We start from the raw sequence: 27,812 nt of genomic DNA on the forward strand, positions 1-27,812 counted from the left end.
CAACTGAGAACGTCACGTGATATATTATTAGTTTCTCCATTAATTTACATCAAAGTATCATAAATAAGTTATAGTATAGTAATTTAATGTAAAAGAGGTGTACAATGTAAAAAATATAAATGCTAGTGTTTATCGCATCTTTAACATTGCTTTGTAATATCGTTGTTTTAAATGTTAACGATTACGTACACAATATAGTCCTCAAATTTTGTATTGAAACAGTAACATCGTGGAAAATTTTAATTCAATCGATGGTAAAATTATTGTCACGTCCCTTACAATTAAACAATAGCATAGAGACTAGTTGCGCATTCTCTGCCCACACAGTCGGATTATGTGCTTAATAGATAGCGGTTAAAGGTGGCACACAAAGTGGACTAATACGAAGTATCATTTAGTTGATCAAAGATCCTTGAGGATCCCGCTCGTGTCAGTAAATACGATTATTACACGTGTCACTTATCATTAGTGGCAGTAGGCCAATCTATGATATAAGATCTCTTTGATTTTTATTGATATTTTGATTAATATATTGATCTTTGAATAGACGATTTATCATCTAAAAAATTATTTTTCTATCACTCTTGATGAATTTAGCCTCGATCCAAAGTAACTTTGTGTCGCGAGGCATTAAAATTAAAGACAAAATATAAATGTTGAATGTGAAATAATAATAAGCCTTTCCGAAAGTATTACATAGATCTCATTGCATTTGAAATCGGAAAATCCAAAATATTCTGTCCTTTTTAAATTATTTACATCTTTTTTCTGAAAAAAAATTAATATATTAGATACACAACAAGAGATACCGTTCCTCTAAAAATTTGTCGATGAAAGATACAGATCGTAAAATTATAAATTACGTTTACAAATCGACATGTTTCCTGCTTGTTGTTTCTCTTATTCTCGAAAACGTGTTGTTTAAAATTAGCACGTGTCTCCTGAAAGAGAATAGAGATTTTTTTAACAGCGAGACCGGAAACATTAATGTACCTGTAGACTTTGGCTTTGTTCTCATACGCTAATGAGTGCGGTAATTCCCAAAGCGTAACACACGGCCCCGGGAACTCTGGACTGGATCTGCGGAGCCAACCTTGAGGAGGAGAGGTGTGTTATGCAACAATGAGGCTCATACGCGAAACATGCGTGGCGATAGCGTCGCTGCATCCTGTCTAAATCAAACGGCCCGCCGTTATTCCTGGAATAAAAATCATTTAGATACTAACAATAAAACTAAGAGATAAAAGATATCACTACATGAAAAATTCGCTTGTTAAATATTTAACAATAATTTTTGAATGAATCTCAAAATAATTATATTAAATACTCAAGCTAGTTGCTAGAATATTAAAATTTTGTGCAGCATTCGTTTGAGTTTCTTACATAATTATTTTAAGATCTGTATATAGTTAAATTTTTAAACATTTCAGCAAAATTGTTCTTCCTTTATATTCGATAATATGAAATTTTTATAGAAATTTTAATCGAGAACATATTACTAATCTTCAATTCAATCTTTTCTGAATTTTGTGAAAATTAAATTTAATTCCATGGATCACTACTTTACATGAAATTAAATTTACGCGATATTAATTTATTATTTACATTACTTTCACTCAACTGTTAATTTAAACAGTTGAATATGAGCTTGATTTTATCGTTTGCTCGTCGCTTCAGTTTATCTTCCATGCGAATGAGAGAGAGATATATATTGCTCCACGTGAAATAATGCATTCATTGCACTGCTTTTGCTTGGCAACGTTTGGCTCGCTTGGCACTGGCTCGTGTCCCTGTTATGCAATACGATTCGACGAAGAAAGCATGTTCGTATTTTCGCGTAATCGGACCGCCGCGTCGTAGTGGGCGGCTGGAAAGCTTCTCATGATTAAGGTCAACGCACAGAGCGACGAGACCCGGTTTCCTTCTTCTCCTTCTTTTCCTCTCCTTTTTTTTTCCTTCTCTTCTCTTTTTCCGTGGATCGGTGCGCGGTGCAAGGACAGCGCGCCGTCGCGACATATGTCGGTGCATTGTTGCGGCAACAATGAACGATGGCCACTCCTCTCCACCGTGGTTGTACCGTTGCTGCCGCTTACCTACGTGTATTATACAAGCAGCCACCTACAACAACGGCCGCAGTATGCCGCGGCACGCTCATAAATTATACGTTTCGCAATTCTGTCGCGTCGAAGGCTCGAGAGAACCGCTGTCGTGTTTAAAGATGTAGTATTAAAGCGTCCGCACGTAAACGCGATTAGGCTGCCGAATGAAATATCCACTTGCTGACGATGAAAACACTCTAAACTTATTGGCTGCGTTCAGCAGAACGTTTATTTTACGACTGTTGGAAATTTTCTTTATCCCGATTGGATTATAGTTTTAGATCTAAAAGTATAATCCAACCGGCGCTAAGAAAACTTCCAACAATTGCAAAATAAACATTCTACTGAACGCAGCTAATATATCTAAACACAAAGTACTATTCGGTTGCGGAATTCGAATTTTGAAAATTTAAAAATCATGATATAAATCTGTTACGTCTGAAATGATGCTAATTATTTATTTCTATTCTCTAATTATAATATTATATTACATAATAGTGTAGATTTTATGTCTTTTAATTATATTTAAAATATCTATGTATAAAATATTTTAAATATTTTTGTGTCAGGATTAAGAATGACAATATTATTCCATTATTATATTGTAATATGTAGAAAATAATGGATAGTAATATGGATAGTAACTTTATCTAAAAATATCTCAATAGATTAACTACATTATGACTTAAATACTAGTAGAATTACACGATAGACTAACTGTTTGAACGCAATCTAGGACGAAGCACTTTTCTAATAATTGCAGATGGGCTCGAATAGTTTGTATTTATGGCGTGAGAAAAAAGTGTAAGAGGGTTAAAATCGTTGCATTCGCGATGAGAGGCTCGCAATTGCGGGCGCAACATGTTTGCCTTGCAATTGGAACGCGTTCCACGAAGACGAAATTGACGTCTGCCCTCGATTTGGTCGCATATAAATTTGTTGAAATTGCTTGCAACGCTGTCATAATTCATAACCGCCCGCTACCACCACGTTAACAATCATTCTGTTTTTACTGCATTATGCAATCAATCATTTAATGGAAAACTTTATTAACTTGCGAGCCACTGACGACGCCGCGCCGGCAGCGATTCGCAACATTACTCGCCATATTTTCCATCACGTTCTAATAAAAATTTGTTTTACGACGAATTTATTATTAGCAGAACAAGTTAGGATAACCGAAATATATTGATTATAATTAAATAATATTTTCAATTATATTTAAGTACATGAGATATATATTTATTTTAGTAAGAAGTATTATTTTTTGTGATATCTTTCATTTTTTTATTAAATATTTGCCGTTATATTGGATAACACGGTCACTAAATATATTTCGAGATTTCTTGTAAAGTTTGAGGAAAATACTTTATAATATTTTCTGAATCTAGAAGACTTTTACAAGCTTTTCCGGATCATTCACTCATTTCTATTTCAACATTTTGCTCTATTATAATATTTTTAGAGAAATCATAAAATCCTCAGCGCAACTTGTTCAGATTAGTTAAGCACATTCCTTTTTATTAGCAAGAGACGAAGAGTGGTCATCTTTCCGCATCGCAACGGCCATCGCAAAAGCTAATCAGTTATTGTGATTAACGATTCGAATAAATCACCATCACGTAAAGTGAGAAAACGATGTCATTGTTGTGTGTCAAAAATATAAGATAGTTCAGAGATTCGAATTTTTCAAAAGCCAATTTTTCAATCAAATCTGATCAAATCTCAAACCTATTCTTAGAAAATTCTATTGAATTTCTAAATATCAGTCTAAAATAAAATCGAACATTTTTCTCGAAACTCATATTCATCGTTTTTTATTTTCGATCATCTAAAGACTATTGTCGTGATATTTTCATTCAGAGAAATTCTACTCTACAAATCGGCGAAGACTTTCTTATAACAATTTGTGTGTAATCTCATCATTCTTGGGCACATATGAACATATTTTCCATGAGACTTATTTTATCGGTTGTATGTAACAATTAATATATTTACATTATACACGCACGTAAGTATCCGGCACTTCCAATGACGTTTACGGCGACAAATATTTACGCGAGATATAAAGCGTATACCGTTGCACCTATTCTCACGTGTACCTATACATGCGCGTGTTGTAACGATTGTTGCAACCCTCCACGAGGAAAATATTACGTTGCGTGGAGAAAAAAAAAACATAAAACGCTACAAGGCGAACGGCGCCATTCGTTCTTTCGCGAGGAGCGTTGAGTTATGATTTTCCGTAAAAGCAGATTTCCGCAACGCACCTCATTGGCATTCCGTTTAGATCTACCGGGTGTGATAGGACATTCTCGTTACAACGGCTGCGGGGTTTCAAGTGCATGTAAACTGTACGCGGCGCACTGCAACGTTGCGTGTTGCACATGCATCAGCAGCTGCATGCCACGATCAGGTTGCATCGCAACGTTGCTGCAACGTGTAATTTTTTTCCAACGCACCGTCGCTGATTCGCGGTGTTGAAGATAACAGATTTTCGGTGTTTGATATCGAGATAAGTACGAAGAATTTTGTTACTATCTCATTATTATTATTGTTATTATGTATATAATGATTAATTACCTACATACTATAATGACATATAAAATGATTGCGACACGACTTCAGCAAAACATGTCTATTTTAGATAACTCATATTTTACTGCCATTTTATGTGGAATAATATTTCAATTTGCAAAAACGGCTACCGAATATCAATCATACTTTTATATCTTTTTGCTTTTGAATTTGTTTAACCTTTGTATTCGAATCTTAATTTATTCTTACAGTTTTATATATATATATATATATATATATATATATATATATATAATTTATACGAAATCGTGTTTTATCTTAATCCTCGACACCATGTAGCGTTATTTATCGCCGCCGAGATCCTTGCGCATGGCTTAGCCGCGTTATGCGTGTCTAGCGTATTTTCCATTGAAATGCTAATAAATTTACCTAACGCCACACCTCGGTATATCACTCCGCGATTCCCACGGGAATCCTGTGAGTTTCTGCCACGCGACCTAAAAATTTTTTCCTTCCTTGAACGCCAATATAGAACTTCCTCTTTTCTCATTATTTGAATTCGGATACTTTTATTTACAATTCAAGTTTCTCGAAAGAAACTTTTGCCTTAAATCAATTACGTCTAAATATATGATAATTATATGTTCTGCTATATCTAATTTCTAAATTGGGCATTGTGACATTTTTCTGAATATACAATATCATTATGCAAATCAATTATTATGTAAATTCCTGTACTGTGTGTGATGTTTTAATTTGACATTGTGTGTACTGATATAATATAGATGTTTATTATGTCGATAATTGAGAAAATCTCCAGATAAAATTCCCTTAATTATCGATTTCTATCTTACACGTCAATCGTTAATCACCGCCGCGCGTGTATTTCTACAGAATTAATCGTCAATTAATCAATCTTTACTCGTCGCGTTGCGTCGTGCGTGCGTTCATGCGAGAGACGCGCACGAAAAGATTCGTTAAACCGCGTATCCTGTCCGACGATAATGAACTATCTTTAGTCCATTCGCGGCTGCGAAATCCCGGCGATATTTTGCGCATATATCACATTATAAATGTTACATGTCACGACGTATGTAATTGCACACTATGCGAAGTGGCGTATGTGCCAAGAATATTCTAAGATATTTATTATTAGACGATATCTAAAAGTAAAGTGATATTGATGCACGTGCTGATAAATGAACATTTTTACTTAAATATGTGTAAAAACAAAAAAATATATAGATATATGTAATTAATGTGTAAATTATTAGCTCGCGTTTATCTATAATAATTAATTTGTTAGGATTAATCCAGTGAAGATATAATCTGAAAAATCAATAAATCAAATTGTGAAGTTAATCTCTAAGTTTAACCAAAATAAGAATGAATTAAGTACATAAAATTTAATATATCCAATTAAATTAGTATATATCCAAAAAATTATTAAAGCTTTAACTTTATTATTAACACAAGGAAAAAAATTTTCTGATTGAAAATGGATACTAGAAAATTCTAGTTATATTAATCACAATTCTGAATATTAATTGAGATAACCAGAGTTATTTTAATTAGAATTTATTATAATGGATTCAATCAGAAAATTTTCATTTGTGCATTTTCAATCAAAATTCTAATTAATGCAGACTTTTTCCAGTATTGAGAATATAATATTATGTGAAATATTTATTGTATTTAAAAGTATCAGAAATGATAAACATTTATAGATACAGGTACCTATAGCGTGTAGGTGATATAAAAAATGAATAATAAAAATTTATTGTATTTTGAATAACTTATCTTTCATTGGAATATTTCCAAGTATGGTTCAGAGATATTAGGAACATTGTAATTTTACAGCTAAAACGAATATGTCAGGGACGTGCGATGACATGCGCTGCGCCCTGACCTTACGCACACAAATGCTTAATGAGCGTGCACGTGTTACATTGTATAACATTTTACAATCCGCCGCCATCTCGGTGGGTGTCGGCGGCGATATGCGTCTCCTACGCTTTAATGAGAATTGATGTTTCCGACGATTATGTTTAATACACCCCTCTTCCTCGCTGAAAGACGGAAATCGTCTTACATATCCTCACTTACATCCGTCTCGAGGTAGATTCAGAATTATCAGGCTCGCGATAAAAAATCGCGACACGTTGTTTTATTCAAGAATTTAGAGTCATCAAATGCGAACTCGTCGCACTCTCTTGTCGATTTTAATAATAATTACTAATCCATTCGCGGTTGTAGAAAAGTACGTTTCTGAAGAAATCGGAAAATCCTTGGAAAATTTTAATAATTTTTCTTTAACGTGCGTATACATATATATGTTATTTTCTATAATAATTTATAGTTGTTAATATTAACTACTTCTAACATTTTTACTTTTTTAAAATTGAAATTGTGTTTTATTTAATAAATAAATAAGTAGATAATTATATAAGATTAATTATACAAGAAAAATTATAGACAAATAAAGTGTTCTTAAAAAATATTTATCTTTGAAATGTACACGTTTGAACTCATGTGCATTTTGCGCTGATGTCTGTAACTTAATGGTTAAGCTTGCATGCTTGACCTAAGATCAGTCATTTCATATAAATCGAATATGCATTAATCTCCAATGACGTGGAGATGAGAAATGGCAAAACAATTTCATGACGCATATCGAATTCGTTCGAACGTGTATCGCAGCTGATTAAGATAGAAATGATAGAAAAAAGATTTCGATACGGGGCATGTATACGTTTTAACGATTAGATATTACTATAAACTAAAGAAGAACTGTTGCAATTTATTGAAATTATATTTCTATGGAAATAGAAATTATGTCCTATCGAAGACATTTTTATTGACTGGCAACACATTTATATTTACATTATTAAAATACACTTATACTTTTTATTACACATTAAATTGTATATAATTACTTTCTAAAATATTACACGGTATTCTCGTTGAATCACAATAAAAATATTTAGATTTTAATTTTTGTAAGGTAAATTGATTTGTTTTCTTATGTATAGACTCGCTTGGTAAATTCGCAGACTGCTTACGTCGCAATTGGCGATTGGACGACAAATGACTCGACGAAGACGGAGAGTACGATTAATTTCAGTCGCCGCTGGCAATGTTCTCCCACGAGATTAATTATTTCCGGGACATATAAGTGTTGCGTACTTCGTTGACAAAGTAATAATGATGTATCCATGCGATCTCCGTATTGATAAAGTGCGATAACAAGGTCTCGCGGATTAAATAATAGTTAATTGCATGTCTAGAACTGATTTCACAAATTGTGATATAATTATCGAGTATATGGCTTTATTATTATTTTTTTTTTTTTAAGACTAGATCTTATTGTTTAGATGAACAAATAAATAATAACATAATAAATAAATATAAATTGTAAAAATAATTTGAAATAAGATAATCTAAAATTAATCGTATAAACAAGAAAGTAGAAGTGGAATTATGCAAATATTCCTACTAATTTTTAAGTTTGGAAATTCATTATTCATCACTAATATATAAAATGCTAAAATATTTCTAGATATAAATCTTACATTAAAAATCAAATATTTAATGAAATATATAATCAAAACTAATCGTTAAATATTAGGTGTTGGAATTAATTCGTAGCGTTTTTAATGAAAGAATGTTATTTATTTCACATGAGCATTAAAAAATACATTAATGAAAGTACTTCCCATCACTTGTAAAACGCTACGAATTAATTCCAACACCTAATAATTATAATAATTAGAATGAGTAAATGTTCTGTGATTGTTTCGAATAATATAAAAAAATTATTAAAAGATTGTTTCGCGAATTTTTATTCTTAATGCGTTATTAAGATTCGAAAAAGTTTACCTTGCCTCCATTTACTTAATAGATGCTTATTTCTCTCGAATATTTTTATTTTTATCTATTATCCTTTACCTTTGCCGAAAGGCCTCCCCAGATGATTTAACTTACAAATTAATCAGAAGCAGAAGCGTCATTTCGCTCTTCCTCGACACATGCTCATTATTCTTCCTCGTTTCTCCAGTTTAAATAAATGACTGCAGTTAATTAGCGAGTTACGGATCCCTGTCTCTTTTGCGATAAACAACGATTCGTGTAACGAACCCCTCACAAATCTTATTATGTACACCGAATGCGCCTTTGTTTAATATCCGCTGCATTGTGTAACGTCGTCAAATATGTGTGTCCGGATGCATTAATTTAACGCGCTGCAGATTTTTTAACCCGTAACGACGTTCCACTTACATGGTAGTCTTAAAAACACCAACGAGGAACGTTTTAAAACTTTTGTGCAGCATTTCTCGATTTGAAGTTTCATTAATTAATTTGGAAAATTAAGTTTAATTATATCTGTTCGGTTAAAACTTGATGTATGATGATTAAAAATTATGAAGATTTAATTATCAAATATTGTTACTCTTATTTTATTATTATTTTATAGAATATGCTTCCTCCTATCGCTTAATTTTTTATCACGATTATCTTTCGATTATCTTTCAAGAACGGATTTATTTAAACGCGACACTTGTGCAATGGCGATGCCATAAGAAGCGTGAGTCACATCCGCGATTACCGTGCGATGCACGTTTGACACGATTTGTATCGTACTCGGTTGACGAAAGGAGGAAAGTCCCGCGGATCAATACCGAGAATTCCCCCATGAAGTTGATCCGAGGTAAAGAAAGCAAACCGGATGTACACATGAACCGGACACGCGTACGAACGAAAAGGCGTTGGCGAATGCATGCGTACAAGAGTGTCCTATTATGGAAACAAAAATTATAAGGATTGTATTAACCTTTTAAACGTACACAACGACTGAAAGAGTCTTCTTTAGTAAAATATGTGTTATTAAGAACGCATTGTTGAAGCAAGATTCTAGATAGTGAACTGATTCACCCCACAAAAGTCTAATAAAAAAAATTTAGAATTTTTTTCAATATTTTAAATCTAATTTTTTTCTTTTTTTCAAATTAAATTTTATTTAAGTATCTACCTGTGAAATTAAGTGAAGTACAATACTTTGCTGCCGATATTTAGACATAAATAATTTATGAATATCTCAAGATCATCTATAGACAATAAAGTTGTAGATTGGAAAAAATGATCTGGTTGGATTAAATAGCATAATTCTAGTAAAAGATGGATGAATCAGATTTGTCTGATTAAAATCTACTAAAATTTTAGTTGAGACTTTAGTTGAGAACTAAAATTCTGGTTGATATAATTATTCTGATAAAAATAAGAATTCTAATAAATTTTATCAGAAATATTGTATCAATCAGAATTTCAGTTATTTCAAGTAAAATTCTAATAAATTTAATCAGAAAATTCTGATTCGTCCATTTTCAACCAGAAAAATTTTTTCAGTTTACAGTTTAGACTATTGTACCTCTATTTCATGTAAAACTATATTCTACGGATGATATTCAAAAAATCTGCAGATGAAAAAAGAAGTACGGATATTGTAATATTCTTTATTGATCTTAAGAACGCACTTTACTTGGCGCCAACCATAACTTCCAGACAATTATTCGTTACGTAAGCGCAATAACTTAAGAACGCATTAACAGGTTAGCAGTGGCATAGCCTTGATATGATAACAATCAATCATTTCGCGAAGTTTTTACGAGGATACGTAGGTGTTGGCTCTGAGTATCCGTCCCGATATCGTGAAATCGATTCAAGAGAGGGAACAAGAGAAAAAGAGAACGAGATTGAGATTAATTATTTTATCGTTTCCATGAACTCGCCTTTGATTGAGAAGTGACATCCTGCGACGCCAATGAAATTAGTGCACGTAGGCGGAACGTGACAGCATCGAGAAATATTTGCATCTCGAGAATGGTACTTAAAAAAAAATGTCCATCGTGCACTGTGAGAACTGAAGTCTTGAGATTTCAGATAAGGAAAAGTATTCCGATAGTACAATGTTAATTATTCGAAAAAAAATTATTTGTTTTATTCTTCAGAAATAATTTCTAAATTTCTAAATTTAAGATATAAAACTTCTTAAGGTATAAAAAGATATAAAGGAGGATTAACTTTTTTTCCGTTTTTCAGTAAAATGCGCAATTTATTTTGACATTCAGTTATAATATGTTTATTTTTTATAATATTGATAATAATTGTCTCAAAATAATTAATGAAACGCTTCTTTTAATATTTATTTTATGCTTTGATAATTTTTCTTTCTCTCACATTTTACTTTATCATGCAAATCTACCTTAATTTACTTAATTCCGTCAATTTAAATATTTTAATGAAATTTCTAAGAATAAAACTGTCATATACTTCCTCTGCTTTCACATTGCTTAAATATAAACACTTATGTATCGGCGAAATAACGTTAAAGCTTGATAAAAAGTACGGGAAAGCAAGAAAACGCGAGATAAGCGTCACTTTCATCTAGTCTTACGCGTTAGTTTGTCGGGCGAAATCATCCGACATCGGACTTTCCCGTCGGTCTTAATGACTGATGCAAATGTGCCGTCATTAGGCCTCGTTGGGCTCATTTTACTACTATTTGTCTTTATAGCTCTCCACGGCATCATCATTGTTCCTTTTAATGAAGAAACGAGTTCTTTTCGCCACTGTCAGTCGATCGCGGTCGCGAAACAACGCGGCACTTAGTGCGATCGTAAACGTTCCTAAACATGACCGTTAGCCTGATGAACGCGTTTAGACCCCTTTATCCTCTCGGCTTGGTATATTATTATGCTGAAATGGAATTGAATGAGTCGCCCGAGGACTCGTATACTCGTAAATTTCAAATCTCGTTATGAGTTTACGATGTTTACGCAAATTTCATATTAATTTAAACGTTAACTCGCGTAATCTCACATCGAGTATGTTGGAAATCTAATTCAAATGTAGAATATATAATAATTGAAAACTGCACGGATAATTTCTTTTATTGAATTTTATTTAGATAAAATTGAACCAATATGCGTTTCAAAAACGATACATTTTTTTTAAACTGGAGTTATTTCTTAATTTGAAATTTTTATTTTTTGAAAAATTCGATACTCTTAAACATAATTTTTTTTTTATAAAACGTGATCTTTAAAGTAAAGTATTGTATATCTTCAAATTTAAAGTATTGTGCAGCTTCAACTTATTGTGCGATTATTCGCGATCGTATTACAGTTGTACAGAATTTTCCAGGTAATTTGCGTAATTTATGCGAGAATGAACTTGATTGACCTCAGAATCGATTTTTTACAATACGACAAATTCCAGTCGCCGTTCCAATTCGTCAGCAAATCTTCGTATTAATAGTCGACAAACTTTTGAACGATTGAAATATGCTGTCCTGCGGTGACCCGTGTTTTGTTATTGTTGCAAAAAAATATAAAGATCGATGGTGCAATATTTGGCGACACGTGCGACGTCATCATTTACGTCGTTTAATTTGTAAAACTTCTGTGTGCTTTACCTCGGTTTATATGAAATAGAATGAACCGAAAAAACTATGAAATGAAAAAATTAATTACACTACTCTTGCATGTTATGACGATTAGCTTTGCAATAATAAGCGCAAAAATTGAGACTTGGTTTGGAAAAGATTTTATTAAACAAGATATTATTAATACACTTATAATTATAAAAATATATTCATGTCTTCTCAAATCAATATTCTTTTAAATTTTAATGCAAGTCAAACTTGATTTGAGGAAAAAAGAATATATTGAATTAAGAAACGAGATTTTTAAATTAATTTAATTCTGGAGAAAATCCTTTTAGCATTCTCTAAATTTCAAATTTATTATAATTTGAAAAGTATTACTATATTGTGATTGAAACATACATTCATCTTTAAATAGTAATAATGGATATTTTATGCAGAAATAAAAAATTAGTGAATTGAATATTTAAAAAATCATATACGATATATTTTATATAGTTATTATTTAAACATTTAAAGCATCACGTAAAAATCATAAAAAAATATTTCCCATCAAATAATTAACAACTATTGCATTCTCGCGGTCACATTCTTGCGGCTATTTCTACCGCACTCATTATCCTCACTACGAACATTCGCAACTTGCGGTTATAATTTTCATTTAGATTTCGCTGTTCTTCCGGCCGCAAGGAAGATGATGTCACAATGGATGGCGCCTGTTAGGTCCCGCGAAATTACGGGAACATTTCTGGAAACGGAATGAGTAACGTCGTTGATCCGATCGTTCTCTTTGTGAATCATCGTCGTTCCGACAATGGAACCGATGAAATCATAAAAGCGCCATAGATCGCTCTCAGAAAAAATGTACTGTATAATCTTATTGCGTACTAACGAATGCTTACTTTTTTTTATTAAAATAAATTTTGCTCAATTTATTCAGAACAGAGAGTTTTTTTATAAAACGCGATGGAATTTTTATCAGGTTCTCGCGATGTATCTTGCTCGTGAGTCACGTCGGAGATTCGCTGGAAGGACTGGACGTGTCAAGAGTCGTCTCGCGATCTCGTTCAAGACTAATTATCACGGCTGGACGTGAATTAGGGACGTAAACCTAAACGATGTTGCCGCCACCGCGGCCATAAGAGCGCGGAGCCGACGTTGACACTATCGGCGCTCCCGATCTTTCCTACTTCTCTTCTCTCTTTACGCTCGCACGAGAAACGCACGTCGGCCTCTTCACGCTCGAACAAGCCAACGATGCTTGTTATCTCGCGCGCCGTTCGAGAGCGAACATCGTTTTAACCAATTTGCATCCGTAACTGCGTCTCTGCGAGTGAAACAGAGTGCATAAAGGAGCCGCAGTCATCATTTTGACATGTTATTTGATCAATAACCTCTTTTCATTGATAAAAAATAAAAAAGTTTGTCGCGCACACGTCAGTTGATTAAAATTTTAAATCGGAGCATAAAACACAATTATTTAAAAAATATATTGAAAATTTTATATATAAATATTATTTATAATTATATATATATATATTTATATATTATGTAATTTGATAATTTGATATAAAATAATTTTTTGAAAACTTTATTAATAAATTAATCAATTAGCAATATATAAATTAGCAATTAAAAAAAGTATAATGAATATTTTTAGAAACAATCTTGTAAAATTACGAGTTAAATAAATATAAAAATTTATAAATTTTTTTTGCAGAGAGAGAGAGAGAGAGAGAGAGAGAGAGAGAGAGAGAGGTGAATTATTATTTATAAAATTATAAATATAGCATTAATCGAAAACATTAAAAGAACGTATAAATTTTTTATTTCAATGATTCAGAAAAATCATTTTATAAAAATCGTTGTCAACACTCTCCTGTCATTTTTCATCCTGCATTTCTCTCGAGCGACACTTCACACGATTAGCCAAAGCACTTGTCCTTTCGTGAGGTTAAAGTTTTTTCATCAATCGTGATCTGCGACAAAATATTATGAAGAAAGCTGGAGTGGCTCTGCAAAGCGAGGTGCACACGGAAAAGGAATGGCAACAGTTATTGAGTCGCCCGGGCCTGATCGTTGTAGATGTGTACTGTGACTGGAGCGGACCTTGCACTGCCATGATAAGCACCCTGAAGAAGATTCAGATGGAGGTAGGCATCGAGGCGGTGGAATACGCGATTGCGCGAAACGATGACATCGACGACTTGGTCAGATTCCGAGGCCGAAGTGAACCCACCTGGATGTTTCTACAGAACGGCAAGATGGTGAATCTAATATTTGGTGCGCATTGTCCGAGCTTGCGAAAGCAATTGATAAATGAGATAAAGAGAGCGCAGCAATTAGAAACTCCGAAGTGGCATTTGAGTGTATCTGAACGATCGCCCGAAGAGGAGGTCCGATGGCAGAAACAAGAAACCATTAGGTGAAGAAACATTGATTTTGTAGATTTTAAGAATAGATATTGTCATGAATAAAATCTCTGATAATATATCTAGATAAAAATGAGGATAGTTAAAAGGAAGATTTAAAATATGCGATAAAGTCATCGTATTAAATTATAAAATTATTGTGTACTATAATCGTTTTACGTTTTGCTATAAAATATCACTGTATCTGATCATCTGATCAATTTTTTCAATTATCAAAATATTACAATACAAATTGAAAAAAAAATTGCGTGATCAGATACAGCGATATTTTGTAGCAAATGTAAAACGACTATAATACAATGATAATTTTATAATTTAATACAATAACTTTATTGTGTATTTTATAAATCTTCCTCTTAATTCTTCTTATTTTTATTTGGACATATTGTCGGACATTTTATTCGCAAAAATCTCGCGTCGCAAAGCAAATAAAGCGCAGTCTCGAAAAAAGAGAGTCACATATATTTACAAAAACCATCTCGATAAAAAGGCGAGCGCTGGAAGAAGAGAAACAAGCAAAGGAAGAAGCCGAGAGGCTGGAAAAATACGAGCGATTTATGGCGCAAATGATGGTCGAGTTGTGCGAGGATACGGTGCTGGTGCTTTATCCGTGGGTTTTTAAAGACGAACGTGGAAGACCTCGGGATAAGATGCACAGTCCACCGTATACAGAACTCGTGAAGGATCTCTTCAAACAATGCTACGAGGTGAGGGAGGAAGCACGGATCCAGCTGAACGAGGACATGATCGAGAAGATGTTCGTCGAGAGCGGCGTCGACATCACCGAGGAATTGATAAAAGGTGCGGTACCGGAAAGGCAAGTCCCAGGATCAGAAATAATCATGAGTTCTAAGTGACGTAATAACTGATAGATTGTCGTATGTCACAATCCATGATATTCACTCTCTATGTACAGTCGCGATTTCATATATCGTTGTAAGTTTTGAAAGTAAAAGTAGGGAAAGGGAAAAATAATAGAAAAATGAATATGAATGGGCTTATTCAGGGCTAACCGACGGGAAATGCATGGCGATGAGGTTGAAAGGCAAACCACCCCATCCAGACTGGCCGGTTCAATATCCTTATGAGAGTCCAGAACGTGATTCGTATCCGGTCCGTGCCATCAATGATGTCGAGAATTATCTTATTAGCATCCTCACGCAAGGACCACCGACTTTTTCACAAACTGAAGGACCTGAGATCAGACCGACTTATGATACACCTTACATGGAGAGACATGTGTACGAGTACGAGCCGGAAATTGAGGATGACGTATCTCGCGTGTATCCCGCGGTTTGGGTACCTCCTCAGGTATTTGGTCGACGAAGCTGGAAAATATTTGAAAATTAATTAACTAAATTGAATGGAACTTCAAATTGAGCGGGACGTTAAATTAATTTAATGGAAAGATAAAGAAAATTCTACGATATAATAATTATTACGAATATTTCCTCTTATATACAAATTATAACAATAATAATAGCATTTACAAAGAAGTATTATTTATTGAAAATTTACAACGAACGAGAGATTGATACAAACACGGAATTTTGTAGGCTAGAAGTAAAGTTCACGCCTTCAAGACTCTATTTTCGGGTTACATGGAGAAAGCTCATCCTTACGAAGAGCCGACAGTTCCTCCGCCGTTGTGTGCTTTCAAATTCGAAGTATCGAAATTCAACATTGTGCGAGACGCGTACGAATTGAATTGTGATGCGATTGAACATTTCGGCGTCTTCGAGTTCGATCGGCCTTACGCGAGACGCCTCGCGTCTTCACCCCAGGATTTCGAAAAGGTGTATTATTTTTCTCCAATCATAATACAACTAATTTAATAACATTTAATCAAATTAAATACATATAATTTCTCTTCTATAATAATTTAACTTCGATAAACTTAAATGAAAAATTAAATAAACTATATTTTTATCATAATTTAACAATGAAAAGGCAGTTATGACGAATAAGAGTTATTTGTGAAAGGTGAAGTACAAAACTGGCGTTGAGGTATTTGTGGTGATAATTCGAAGAATCAACGAAGAAACCTTCCTGGCTTTTGCCGGCATCGAGCCGTTCTTCGTGACAGAAGTTGACGAGGAGGTTCAAGAAGTAATAACGGCATATTTCTCTGAAGGAGTAGAGGATGTGACACCGGAAGAACTTTATGAAGACGAGGATGAGAAAGAAGAGAAGGAAGAGGATTAAGAAGAGGAATTTAAATAAATTATAGTTTATTCTTTTTATTAATATATTAAGTATATCTTTAATAATTTACTTTATAATTTTCATTTCTTTAAAGACGTAATATCTTTTAAAATAATTATGTCGGTATAGATTTTATTATTAGTAAAATAGATATTAGTCTAAATAGATTTTACTATTTAGTAAAAATAAATTAATAAAAATAATTTAGTAGAAATAACAAAATTCTTTTTAAGGATTTTATCCACGTATAAAAAGAAATATAGATACTTATAAATGAAAATGTTTTTGATAATGCGAGTTGTAAGTACATAAAATTCAAAATTTGAGAGAGAGACAGGATTGCAGGAAATTATGAAAATTTTTCCATATGGAATAACTCACGTTTTGTAAGTTTACAATCTCTACGTGTTTTGGCAACAGTTGTGTGATGTTCGATTATTCGTTTGGCACTGCGTGTTTGCGTAAATTTGGCGAAATGTCAAGCCAATTCATAGAATTTATAAATGCAAATTAATTTGTTTCCAATTTTAATACTAATAAACTGCGCTAAAATATTTACAAAAAAATACGCGCGAGAAAAATCATCAAAAATGCATTGCTGAAATTTTTATCTTCAAAACAGAAATTTTCGCGTATTCTTTTTTATACTATAATTCATGTTTTATATGACAGTTTAATATTATTAACATATAAATTTAATGAAGTGTAATTTAATTTTTCTAATTCATTATTTTTTTTTAATTTAGTTTAAATTTTAATTATTTTTTAATATCCAATTTGATTTAGTATTATTTTAAATTATTGTTTTTAATTTTTATTTAATTCTTAGAAAGATTTTATATTATATATAATATACATATATTCTATCAATTAAGAACGCATTTATGTGAGTCTATATTAGATAGATATTTACTCATATTCAAATCCGCATAAGAATATATTGCATAAATTATTATTATATTTATATTGTATTGGTTCTTGATTGTACAATAATATTAAAAAAAAAATATTTCTTAGTAAGAAATGGAATGATATTTATGATGAGAGGGATTTACAATCATTCGCTACTTTTTCTCTATATCCTTGTTTGGAAGAAAAAGATTATATAGCTATTATTAGTTACAATTAGATACTCGTGAATCGAGAGTATCATGCTTCGCACAATGTTTGCGCGTAATCTTGCAAATTTATATAATTGCATTAACAATGAATAATTGCTACTCTCTTTTTGTGATGGAATAATTCTCTTTGCAATTCATCACACCGGGTCTTCGGAAATACATCGTTTTATGTTATCTTCCTCGTCAGCACTTCGTCGATGTATTTGTGAATTTAGTTAGAGGCATGCAAAAAGAATAATATTTATTGATATAGATTGGAAGCTTGAGGGGGAGGCTACATTGTCTTGAAAATTACACGCCTCTGGGCGCAAATTTTATAAACGCGTCCCTGCTCCTTGTGATCTCGATTTCTGATTAATCCAATAAACATTATGAGTACATCTATTTTCTGCAGTAAACGTTGTTACATTTTCCATATTTGCTTTTACGACCTTCACCGCATATTCTTACACATCTCCTTTCCGAGAATACAGAACGATAAACTCCTGACCGGATTTCATTTGTAATAAAATCGCTATATAAAGTGATAGGGTACAGTTGCGTTTAGATTGCATAATTGTGTGTGTTCGATTCGTGTTTCGCATATTTAGTATGATTATATCTGCATTCTCTATCATTGCTCTATCATATATTTGCTCTGTCGTTATATTTCAACTAATGATGATTTTTTATTGATAACGCTTATTTATTTAATGACTACTATTAATATAAAAAATTTAATGATAAATGCAATGTCTACTCATCTTTTTAAATGCCTGAATATTTTTGTGACCTTAACACAAAAGGAAGACTTTTAAGAAATAAAAAATTTTTTGTTGTTAAATCACTTTCTATTTGGACAACTAATCAATTAAATTATTAAATTAAATTTTGTCTTGATCCTTATTACTATAAAATTATTTTATGGAATACCTATGATATTTTCTTTATTTTTTAATTGTCATGTATGTGATATGATTGGTACATGCAAGATATCACAAAATTTATGAGAAATACAAAGCGGAAATATGGTAGATTAACGCGACGGTATAAATCTTGCTTCGGCAATGTCAAGCTCGACAAGTTGACCGAGAAAGGACAAAACAGTGCTTGGTGGTCTTTCTTTTTTTTTTCTTTCCTTTAATTCATCATAATGAGACTGTCATGGTACTGCCGCAGGCAGTCAATTGCTTAAACGTTAGTGATTATTGCACAAGCATTACATAAGCTAACAGATGAATCGAGCAGGTGAGGGAGAGGAGCAATGCCGAGAGGAAGCAGCAGAGAAGACAGGAAAAAGACGCAAATTACTACCACTGGGAGCAGTTTACATCCATCATGCGTGTTATATGCGATTAACAATTCTCTTGTCTGCTTTTTTCTCTCTTCTTCCCCTTTTTTCTTACGCTTTTTCTCTGTAACATTGTTCTTTGGCTTCCGTTTGAATGACTAATCATTTCATTTGCAATATTTAATATATTTTATTCTTGTCCTGTAAAGAAAACATTTGTAGAGAAGATCTATGTGACAAGATGTGTATAACAAATTAATTATTCATAATAATACAAAAAATTCTCTGTAAATAATTATTTTATATAGTTTTAATTTTAATCTCTATTTAGACTGATAAAAAATAATTTAAGTTTATATTTTATATTCTTTTTTTATATATTGAAATTGTGAATCAAGATGGGAAAAAGGAAATATAAAATTATATTTTATTATAAGGAAGGATTATTATATAAGATCGAAATAATTATTATTTTAATCGATATCGTAATACTATATTATAACGAAGAAAACGACTGCATTGTAATGATACCATCGAAATGTCATCAAAACAAATTAAATTGTAGCTGGAAAGGGCGAAAAGAGCATCATGGCTGCTTGAAAAGTACAGCCTTGGCTCGCTTGAGAAGACTGCTCTCCCAATAAGATACTTCTTCTTTACTCCATGACGAAATTATCGTCGCAATTGTTCACCCGTCATCGAGTAAATAATTCATAGGATAATCGTGATTGATTTGACGACTCCGACTACGCATTGAGCTGAAAATTCGAATAATAATCTACACAAGAGGTGAAAGTAGGCGAATGACGAGGTGAATATTTTGTACCGACAGATGTAATTGTCATGAAAACAATTCTAATCGTCACGAGCGATTTAACATTCCGAACTTTGTGATGAATGCTGTTGGGATTAAGAGGTCGTGGTTTCTAAAATAATTTGTAAAAGTATGAGATCTGATAAAAAAATAAGCGAACTTTTTGAATTACTCGGCAACAGAGTGTCCTAGCGACGTGCGATTAGCAGCACTATAATCATTATAATCTTGCGAGTAATCTGGCCTTTTTAAAATTGTTTACATCTCGTTTAGTTCCAGAGTTATTGCTATTTGAGTGCAACGTTTTAGTGTTCGTGGCGATTTTCGCTTCGAAATGAATTTTTGCAATTTTTGCCTCAAGATCAAATAATCAATCGTCAGTATTATGATGGCGTTTTGAAAAGATTGCGCGAAAAAATTCGCAAAAAGAAACCACAGTTATGGCGAGACAACTCATGGTTCCTTCACCATGACAATGCACCTGTCCACTCAACCTTGTTAATTTGCAAGTTTTGTGCCAATAATCAGATGACTGTCCTCCCCCAGCCTCCCCAGACCTTGCTCTCTGCGACTTTTTCTTGTTTTTCTTGTTTTTCCCAAAATTAAAATTAGTTCCCAAAATAAAAATTCAGTTCGAGACGAAAATCACCACAAACACTAAAACACGTTTTGCACTCAAATAGCAATAACTCTGAAAACAAGATGTAAACAATTTTAAAAAAGCTAATTACTCAGAAGATTATAACGATTGTAGTGCTGCAAACCGCATGTCGCTAGGACGCTCCGTTGCCGAGTAATTCAAAAAGTTCGCTTATTTTTTTATCAGACCTCGTATACGTTGACGTTAAGATTAAGAAAGGAATCGGATATCTGTATTTTTCAATTTTTCAAAATTCATATAAATTGCGTGAGAACTACATATTTCTCGTCCATGCTTTTATTATCAGGAAAAATATTTACTGATCATAGGACATTCTTCATTCTTGAAGGCACGTAGGAGCGAAAATGAATGCACGCTCAACTAGCGGTCGTCGTACCTTCTTTTCGCTTTTCGTTTTGCTACTTATCGTTTTCTTTCTGGAGCACTCGTCGCAAGTAGGAGCCGTCGTCGTTGTCGTCGTTCGGAATTAATGGCGTCGAGACGTTCGAACCTGATTCATCGACGCCTACTAACCGTCTACGCTGTCGATCTTCTCGATGACAGGATTCGTTGCAAGAAGGATTTTTCTTAATTCGGTTTTAAATAAGGAGGAAACATTTATAAAATCTTTTTTGAACAAAAATTCAAATATTGTATATACTTGCAATAGTCTCTTTTGTTTATGTGATGTTTTTCTTCATTTTTGCAGCAATGATTTATCAAGCAAATATATGTATTAATTTTTATTTCAAAAATACAGTTATAAATAACATATATAAATATTATTAAAATGATTTTTAACTGATGTAACGTTATACATATATTATATTTTTTTTATTCACATTTATACCTGTCATATGTATTTATTGTCTCTCTATGATTTCGCCATCATTCACGTGTGTCGCTGACCACGGCGGAATTCGCTTCCGCTCCAATTTCGCGACGTTTCGTCGGAATTTTGTCTTAACGAAGAAAAAACACGATGGACACGCTATTTCTCGCGCGTGTGCGTTATTCCTTGACCTCCTTAATCGGATCCTCGTTGCTGTTTCTTAACGCCGTCAGCTGTTTCCTTGGGAATTCCTAAGAGACTCTTCTTTTGCGACATCCGTGAAGAGGAGGTTCCGGGAAAAGCGATGAAAAATTGTTGACATTTGTTTCGTTTTTATAATATCGTAAAAAATTACATGTTTATTCACGCTATAGTCTGATACATATGTGGTTCGAGGAAAGTCTGACTGAAAGGAAATTTCGGATGAACTGTGCGTTGTTCTGAAGCAGGAAGTTAAGCGAATTAAAATTTAGATTGGGGATAAAAAAATCAGTTTAATAAATAAAGTTATAACTGAAATCGTACTTTCTAAATTTCTTGCAATGAAATCTCATTTCAAAAGAGTGAAAATATAACCTTGAAAAAAATTGAAAATTTTACTTCTTAAAAAAGAGTGACAATTTTCACCCTTTGAAGTAAAAATTTATTCTAAAAGGAGTGAAAATTGTCTCTCTTTTTTTCAAGAAAAATAAATATTTTCGCTTTTTTTTCAAGTATGGTTGTATTTTTATTTTTCTGAGGTTTTACTGCAAGAAATTTAGAATATATAACAAATAAGAAATGTAAGTAAATTTTGAAATATAATAGAATTTAAGTGACGAGAGAGTGCGGATTTGTGATCCTTTCAAAAGGAATTTCTGATAATGAAAAAGTATTCTTTGCGTATTTAATCTTATCGGAATTTTATGTAATATAAAAATACAACAATATTAAATTATGGTAGATCAATAATTTCGATTCTACTCCTTTGAATTAAATAAGATTTACTTGTTACCTTGAAACAAGGGGGTAACACATACATATAAATTTAAGTTTATATATTCTTACGTTTAAAATGAATGACCTGAGGTTTACCTGTTCTTTTTTTATTTATCTAGAATTCTTTCTGCATTGTTACCTATTGGTTATCAGTATTAAAATCAGTATTAAGGGTAATTCATAAGTTGAAAGGGTTCTTGAAAAAATAATTTACAGAAAATTTCATAAATTTATATTTTTGATCTAAAACTTTAAATAACAGTTAATAATGTACACAATATTTTTGACTAAGGTAGATCGATCCTACTTTATAATAAATAGCGAAATTGGATTCAGATATCTTTTCTATAATATAAATGTACAAATTGAAATTGTGTATCGCCAGAGGTATAATCCTGTTCCATAGAGTTATCGCTAATTTCACAAAAGTTACGACGGCGCCGATGATAATCGCCGTACAATAGTACCTGTCTACCGTCGCAAATTATTTCATCATGTTTAGCGTGTTCAACAACGATCGTTATTCTACACATGCTTACAAAAGAACAAGTATTCGTCACCCATACCCGTAACATCTCCCACCTTCCACTCCGCTGACATTGGTTGCTCTCGCGCAACATCAGATCGACATACCGTATCGTGCGAGTAGCGAATCGATCTCGTCATCGTTTGCGCTTTGCGACCGGCCTCTGGCTACCCTACCACGATCGTCTTCCTGTCTAACCTCCAATGATCGACGTTCTATCCCTCCTCGGGGTGTTCCCCGACACATCCCTCCGGGTTCGAAGGTCACGGTAATGCCACCGTTCGACGTCCCGCGATGCCTGAAGAGGCGCGAACCTGAAGAGGCCTCGTTCGAGTCGAGTAAAGGGTAGGGAGGCTATATATAACACCACTGAGGAGCGCTCCCTCAGTACTCTCGCGCGCGTCCGACTCCAAGGTACACGACGGTCTTCCATTGCTACACACTTCTCTTTGGAATTTCTTTCTCATCGAGTACTTCTATGTCTCTAGGAGAAGAAATCCTTTTGATGTGATTCATGACTGCGAAGACAAGTACAAGAGTCTGGAACGCAGAACAGCTGACTGTCACCGAATCTTCGAGCTACAGTCGGTGATGTGTTCTATTCTATGTTGCGCTAGAAATGAAATTGACAGTTTGATGGCCGTTGCCTAAGTAAATTTCAAACGGGACGTCCAAGTGGTGACATTTGAAGAGGAGATCTATTTGGGCTGGTCGAATTTGGAAGTAAATATAAATCTCCAGAACTGAGAGCGATTGACGTTTCAAAATATCTTCGAGCTTCGATGGGATCTATTCAGTATTATTGTATACACTGGATTTGAATACTTCGATCGTTTTCAAGAATCTTCACATAACTCTCGGGAGAAAAGTTTTAGCGGAAATCTTGTGCTATCACGGATCTTCGATAACGGGAGTCTTTGCTTCTTTATGCGAGTTTCTACCCCTGAATGCTTGCTCTTCAGGCTTTTCCAGTGCCGATTGGTTAATGATTTCTTTAGTGGAACATAACTCTACGAAAAATCTGAGATGGTCACGGTACTTCGAAGTGGAGCGTGCGGATAAGTACATTTGATAGACACGAGCACGAACGTGTTGTCCTCGAAGTGTCACGTTGCATGTCAATGCTGCATGAGAGAGGACGAACGATTGGATAAAAGATCTCGAATTTTGAATCGACGTATCGCGAGAAGGAAATCCATCTGGTAGCTAGCATGACAATGGTCGTCAATAAAATCAACATGTCGTCGTATTCCATGCCACGGCGTACCTTCTTCTCGGGTCTTCACACGAAGGTAAAAGCTTTGAACATCTAAAAGTTACATGAACTCTTATCATATCTTAATCAAATGTATGATTTTTTATCATCTAATTCAATTTCCTTGAAAACATCACTCATCATAATATCATCATATATAGATTTCAACTTGACACACACAAGTTTAAAAAGTTATACGTGCTTCAAATTTTCACGAAAAGAATGATTTTGCTGAAAGATCTAAAATTTTGGATATAACTCTAAAAATAACTTTATTGGATCATATATATATATATATCAAAATAACTATGTTGCAAACTAAAAAATGATAGCAATGGTGCAAGAAGTTTTGATATTCTAGCAATTAGTTTGAATGTCCAACAAAATTATTTTAATGGTCCAATAACATTATTTTCATTTCTGTATAATCTAGAAAAATTAATTCTTAAGAAATATTTACTTTTATTTTCTTCTGAAATTGCCACAAAATTTAATTTTTAATGATTCGTTATTTTCATATCTTTCCAATGTAGAAATCATCGACGTTTCGATTTGTTTTGAAAAACTACGATTCGCCTCAATCGTAGAATTAAAAGTTCATCAAGCAAGATTAAATTACGTTTGTATTTAGGATTAAATCAAATATTTTGTGAACATAATGGTTTTTTTTCGCACTTTCTCAACATGATGTACGAAACGAAACGCGTTTTTTTTTTTAGGAAGAGAAGTGAGAGATACAACAAGTGCGTTGCCACTGTATTTTTCACGATGACTTTTCTGGCTCGTTGCCATGTTTATGCTCGACTTTTCAGACGGGTTGCAATCTTTTTTGGTTGGCGAATCCCGCGAACAGCTGGCGATAACTTATGTAATGACGACTGAATCCCTCTACTGGTTTATTAAACTCTCGTGAGAACAGCTGCGAATTACTTTTTTTTCTGCCAATGCGAATGTCACTTGGAATTACACGCATGTCACTTTATTTATTGCAAAATAGAAATGCCAATTATCTCTTGTGTTGATACAAAACAACTCTTTCTTCATTGTATGCACAAAAACGATCGTCCATAATTCAAAGCAAGTATCTGCGTGTCATTTTCGTAAAAGTTGATAAAATTGAAAAATAAATATTTTTGTTTAATCCATTCTTGGCAAAAAATTTGATAGATTTTTATTAAAATATAGTAAATTGATGTTTTTACAAATTATAAATAAATTTAAATAAAAAATTAATATTTTGAAACATTTTAATACATATTTATTAGCTTCTTTCATCATTAATTCAATGTTTTTATATTTCAGTATTTATTGAATATTTATTTTTATTGTTTATTTATCATTATTTATTATTTATTTTTATTTTATTATTAATATCTTGTATTATTAAGATTTATATACAGTATACTGAATATTTATTTTGTAGAATATATTAATTATTCAGTCTACAAATTTTTTGCATTTTTGAACTTGTTATTTTGCTGTTTGACTTAACATAATTTATTAAAGATTCATATTTCTATATCCATATCAATATCACCAAATTGATGAGGATCAGAAGTTAGTGAATACGAAAAGAATTATAGAATACTCTTCAAGTATGCAGTTTCCTAGTAAAATTCACGGCTGCATCGTTCTCTCTGCAATGTTGTATTTAGGTCTCGTTATATTTAGAATAGTTTTCTCGTAATAGAAAAGCATTTATCTCGTCTGGTTCAGTCTCATTAATGCGTCTTTCACGCTTCATTATTTACCGCACTAAAATGAACACATCGTTAATAATAACTTTGTGTACATTGATGGTTTTTATTAAAATGATATTGAAGAAGACGTTAATAAAAAATTTGTGATATTTAAAATACATTTCAACATGAAATAATTGACAACTTAATTTTTTTTTAGATTTTTCGGGTATAATCCTTGAACTATTCTATATATGGCAGTTTTTAGATGTATTTAAAAAATCTATTTTTTTCCTTTATAAGCAAAATTTTCGATAAACTGTTTTTTTTTTATTATTGAAAATTTAAAGAATGTGCGATTGTTTGAGGACACATCTAGGAATTTTTCCGGTAAGCAATTAGAAGGCGTCACGTGGGGTCGCATTGTTAAATTGAATAATAGGGTAGCTCATGGCACGAGCGACGATCGTTCTCATTAAGCAGATGCCCCACGGCCGTTGGAACGATATTAATATCAATATATCTCACGAAAGAGAGGAAGAAAGAGAGAATGTTGACGCTGATACACGCGGTAGTGGCGTTTTGCTCTTCTACGTGTGAGAAGCGAACGAAAACTGCCGCGGCTCGTGTTCGAAATAGCCATGAAGGAAGAATCGAAAATTTTTGTAGACCGCGATCATTTCTTACGAGGCCTGTATGAATCATCATGTCACATTAGAAATACACAGCTACTTGTAATTTGAGATTTGCACAGATACACAAAAAAGAACAATTTTGCTGAAATATATTTGGAAATTTATGTAGTTTTACAAATTTAAAAATAACTTCATTATCATCAAAATAATTACGTAGAAAATTCAAGCATGATTTTCAATGCTGCAAAAAGTTTTGACATACTTAAAAGTAACAATCAACTTGAAAGTCTTAACTGTAATTTCTTTCATAATAGTACAAATTTTTTTTCAAATCTGTATCTATTATAGCTAAATTTTTATATAATTTCTTTACCATATTTTCGCGTCTTTTTAATAATAATAATAATAATTAAATAAATTTATTCCATTATATTTTTTTATCGCTTTTGTCAAAAGAATTATTCAATATATATTTATCCATACCAAACATAAACAAAAATCATGTAAAATTTGGAAATATTCTCTTACTCATAAAATTCTATCTTTTATTTAAAATTAAATGTTTTTGTATACGCGCACAATTAAATATTTTATTCGCGCAATTAAATACGTCTTTTTTGGGAGGGGAGGGGAAGGGGGAGGATTAATCCGATTCATGCTCTGATCCCATTCAGTCGCTTTAACGTGCGGTGAGACGGCCGGAGCCGATTTTTTCTCGTTGAGTCTGGAGAAAGAACGACTCGTTCTCTCGCGCGCGTGCACGCGAAGACGCGAAGAAGCGTCGTAAAAGCGACTCCGTCATAAGAGAGGCATAAAAGATTCATTTTGTTGGAGAGGTGACCCCGCCGACCCGGCATCCGCTCTCCCGTCTCCGTGGGCGGCACTCTCGGATCTTTTCCCTCTGCACCTTCTCCCTTTCAGTCTCTGGTCCTCTCCGTTCCTTGTCTTCGTTCAGATATATTAACCAGTGTCGTCCGCGAGAATTTCAATATTAAGAATTTCTAGTAATATTTAAGAGATTCGGCATTTTATTATCGTCAACATTAGCATTTTATCTCTATTTAAAGTATGAAATATTTTAAATTCATAACTTTATTATGAAATTAAATTAAGCAATTGACCTTTACTTTATCTTCGAAAAATCATTTATGTACGAAAACGATGTGTCGCATGTTCCAGAATATATCTGTTTCATTTTTCTACAAAACTTGTTCCATATAGAATTTGCATATTTTTTTTATCATCTTTCGAAAAAGATTGTATAACTAAAATATTATAATATTATTTTAATGTTAGCGTCTGAATTTTGTTTCTACTTATGGTCCAGTCTTTGAGATCCCTTTCCTT

At 32.8% G+C, this 27,812-nt stretch overlaps 1 protein-coding gene across 4 annotated transcripts in view; it reads left to right on the plus strand.

The window, feature by feature from the left end:
- The window catches only part of Sarm (sterile alpha and armadillo motif), a 99,818-nt gene that overhangs the window by 22,802 nt on the left and 49,204 nt on the right, over positions 1 to 27,812 (plus strand). Inside the window, exon 1 of one of the 4 annotated variants that reach the window (XM_087410993.1) lies at positions 23,265 to 24,188. The exons of the other annotated variants lie outside the window; for them this stretch is intronic. Within the exon in view, the coding sequence (XP_087267119.1) occupies positions 24,108 to 24,188 (81 nt within the window). The 5' untranslated portion in view covers positions 23,265 to 24,107. Of the gene's footprint in view, positions 1 to 23,264; positions 24,189 to 27,812 lie in introns of those variants that run through there. 4 annotated transcript variants of the gene reach the window in all.

Source organism: Acromyrmex echinatior, chromosome 11 (assembly GCF_024713525.1).
Source record: "Acromyrmex echinatior isolate Ae372 chromosome 11, ASM2471352v2, whole genome shotgun sequence".
In the NCBI taxonomy this organism is placed as follows: Eukaryota; Metazoa; Arthropoda; class Insecta; order Hymenoptera; family Formicidae; genus Acromyrmex; species Acromyrmex echinatior.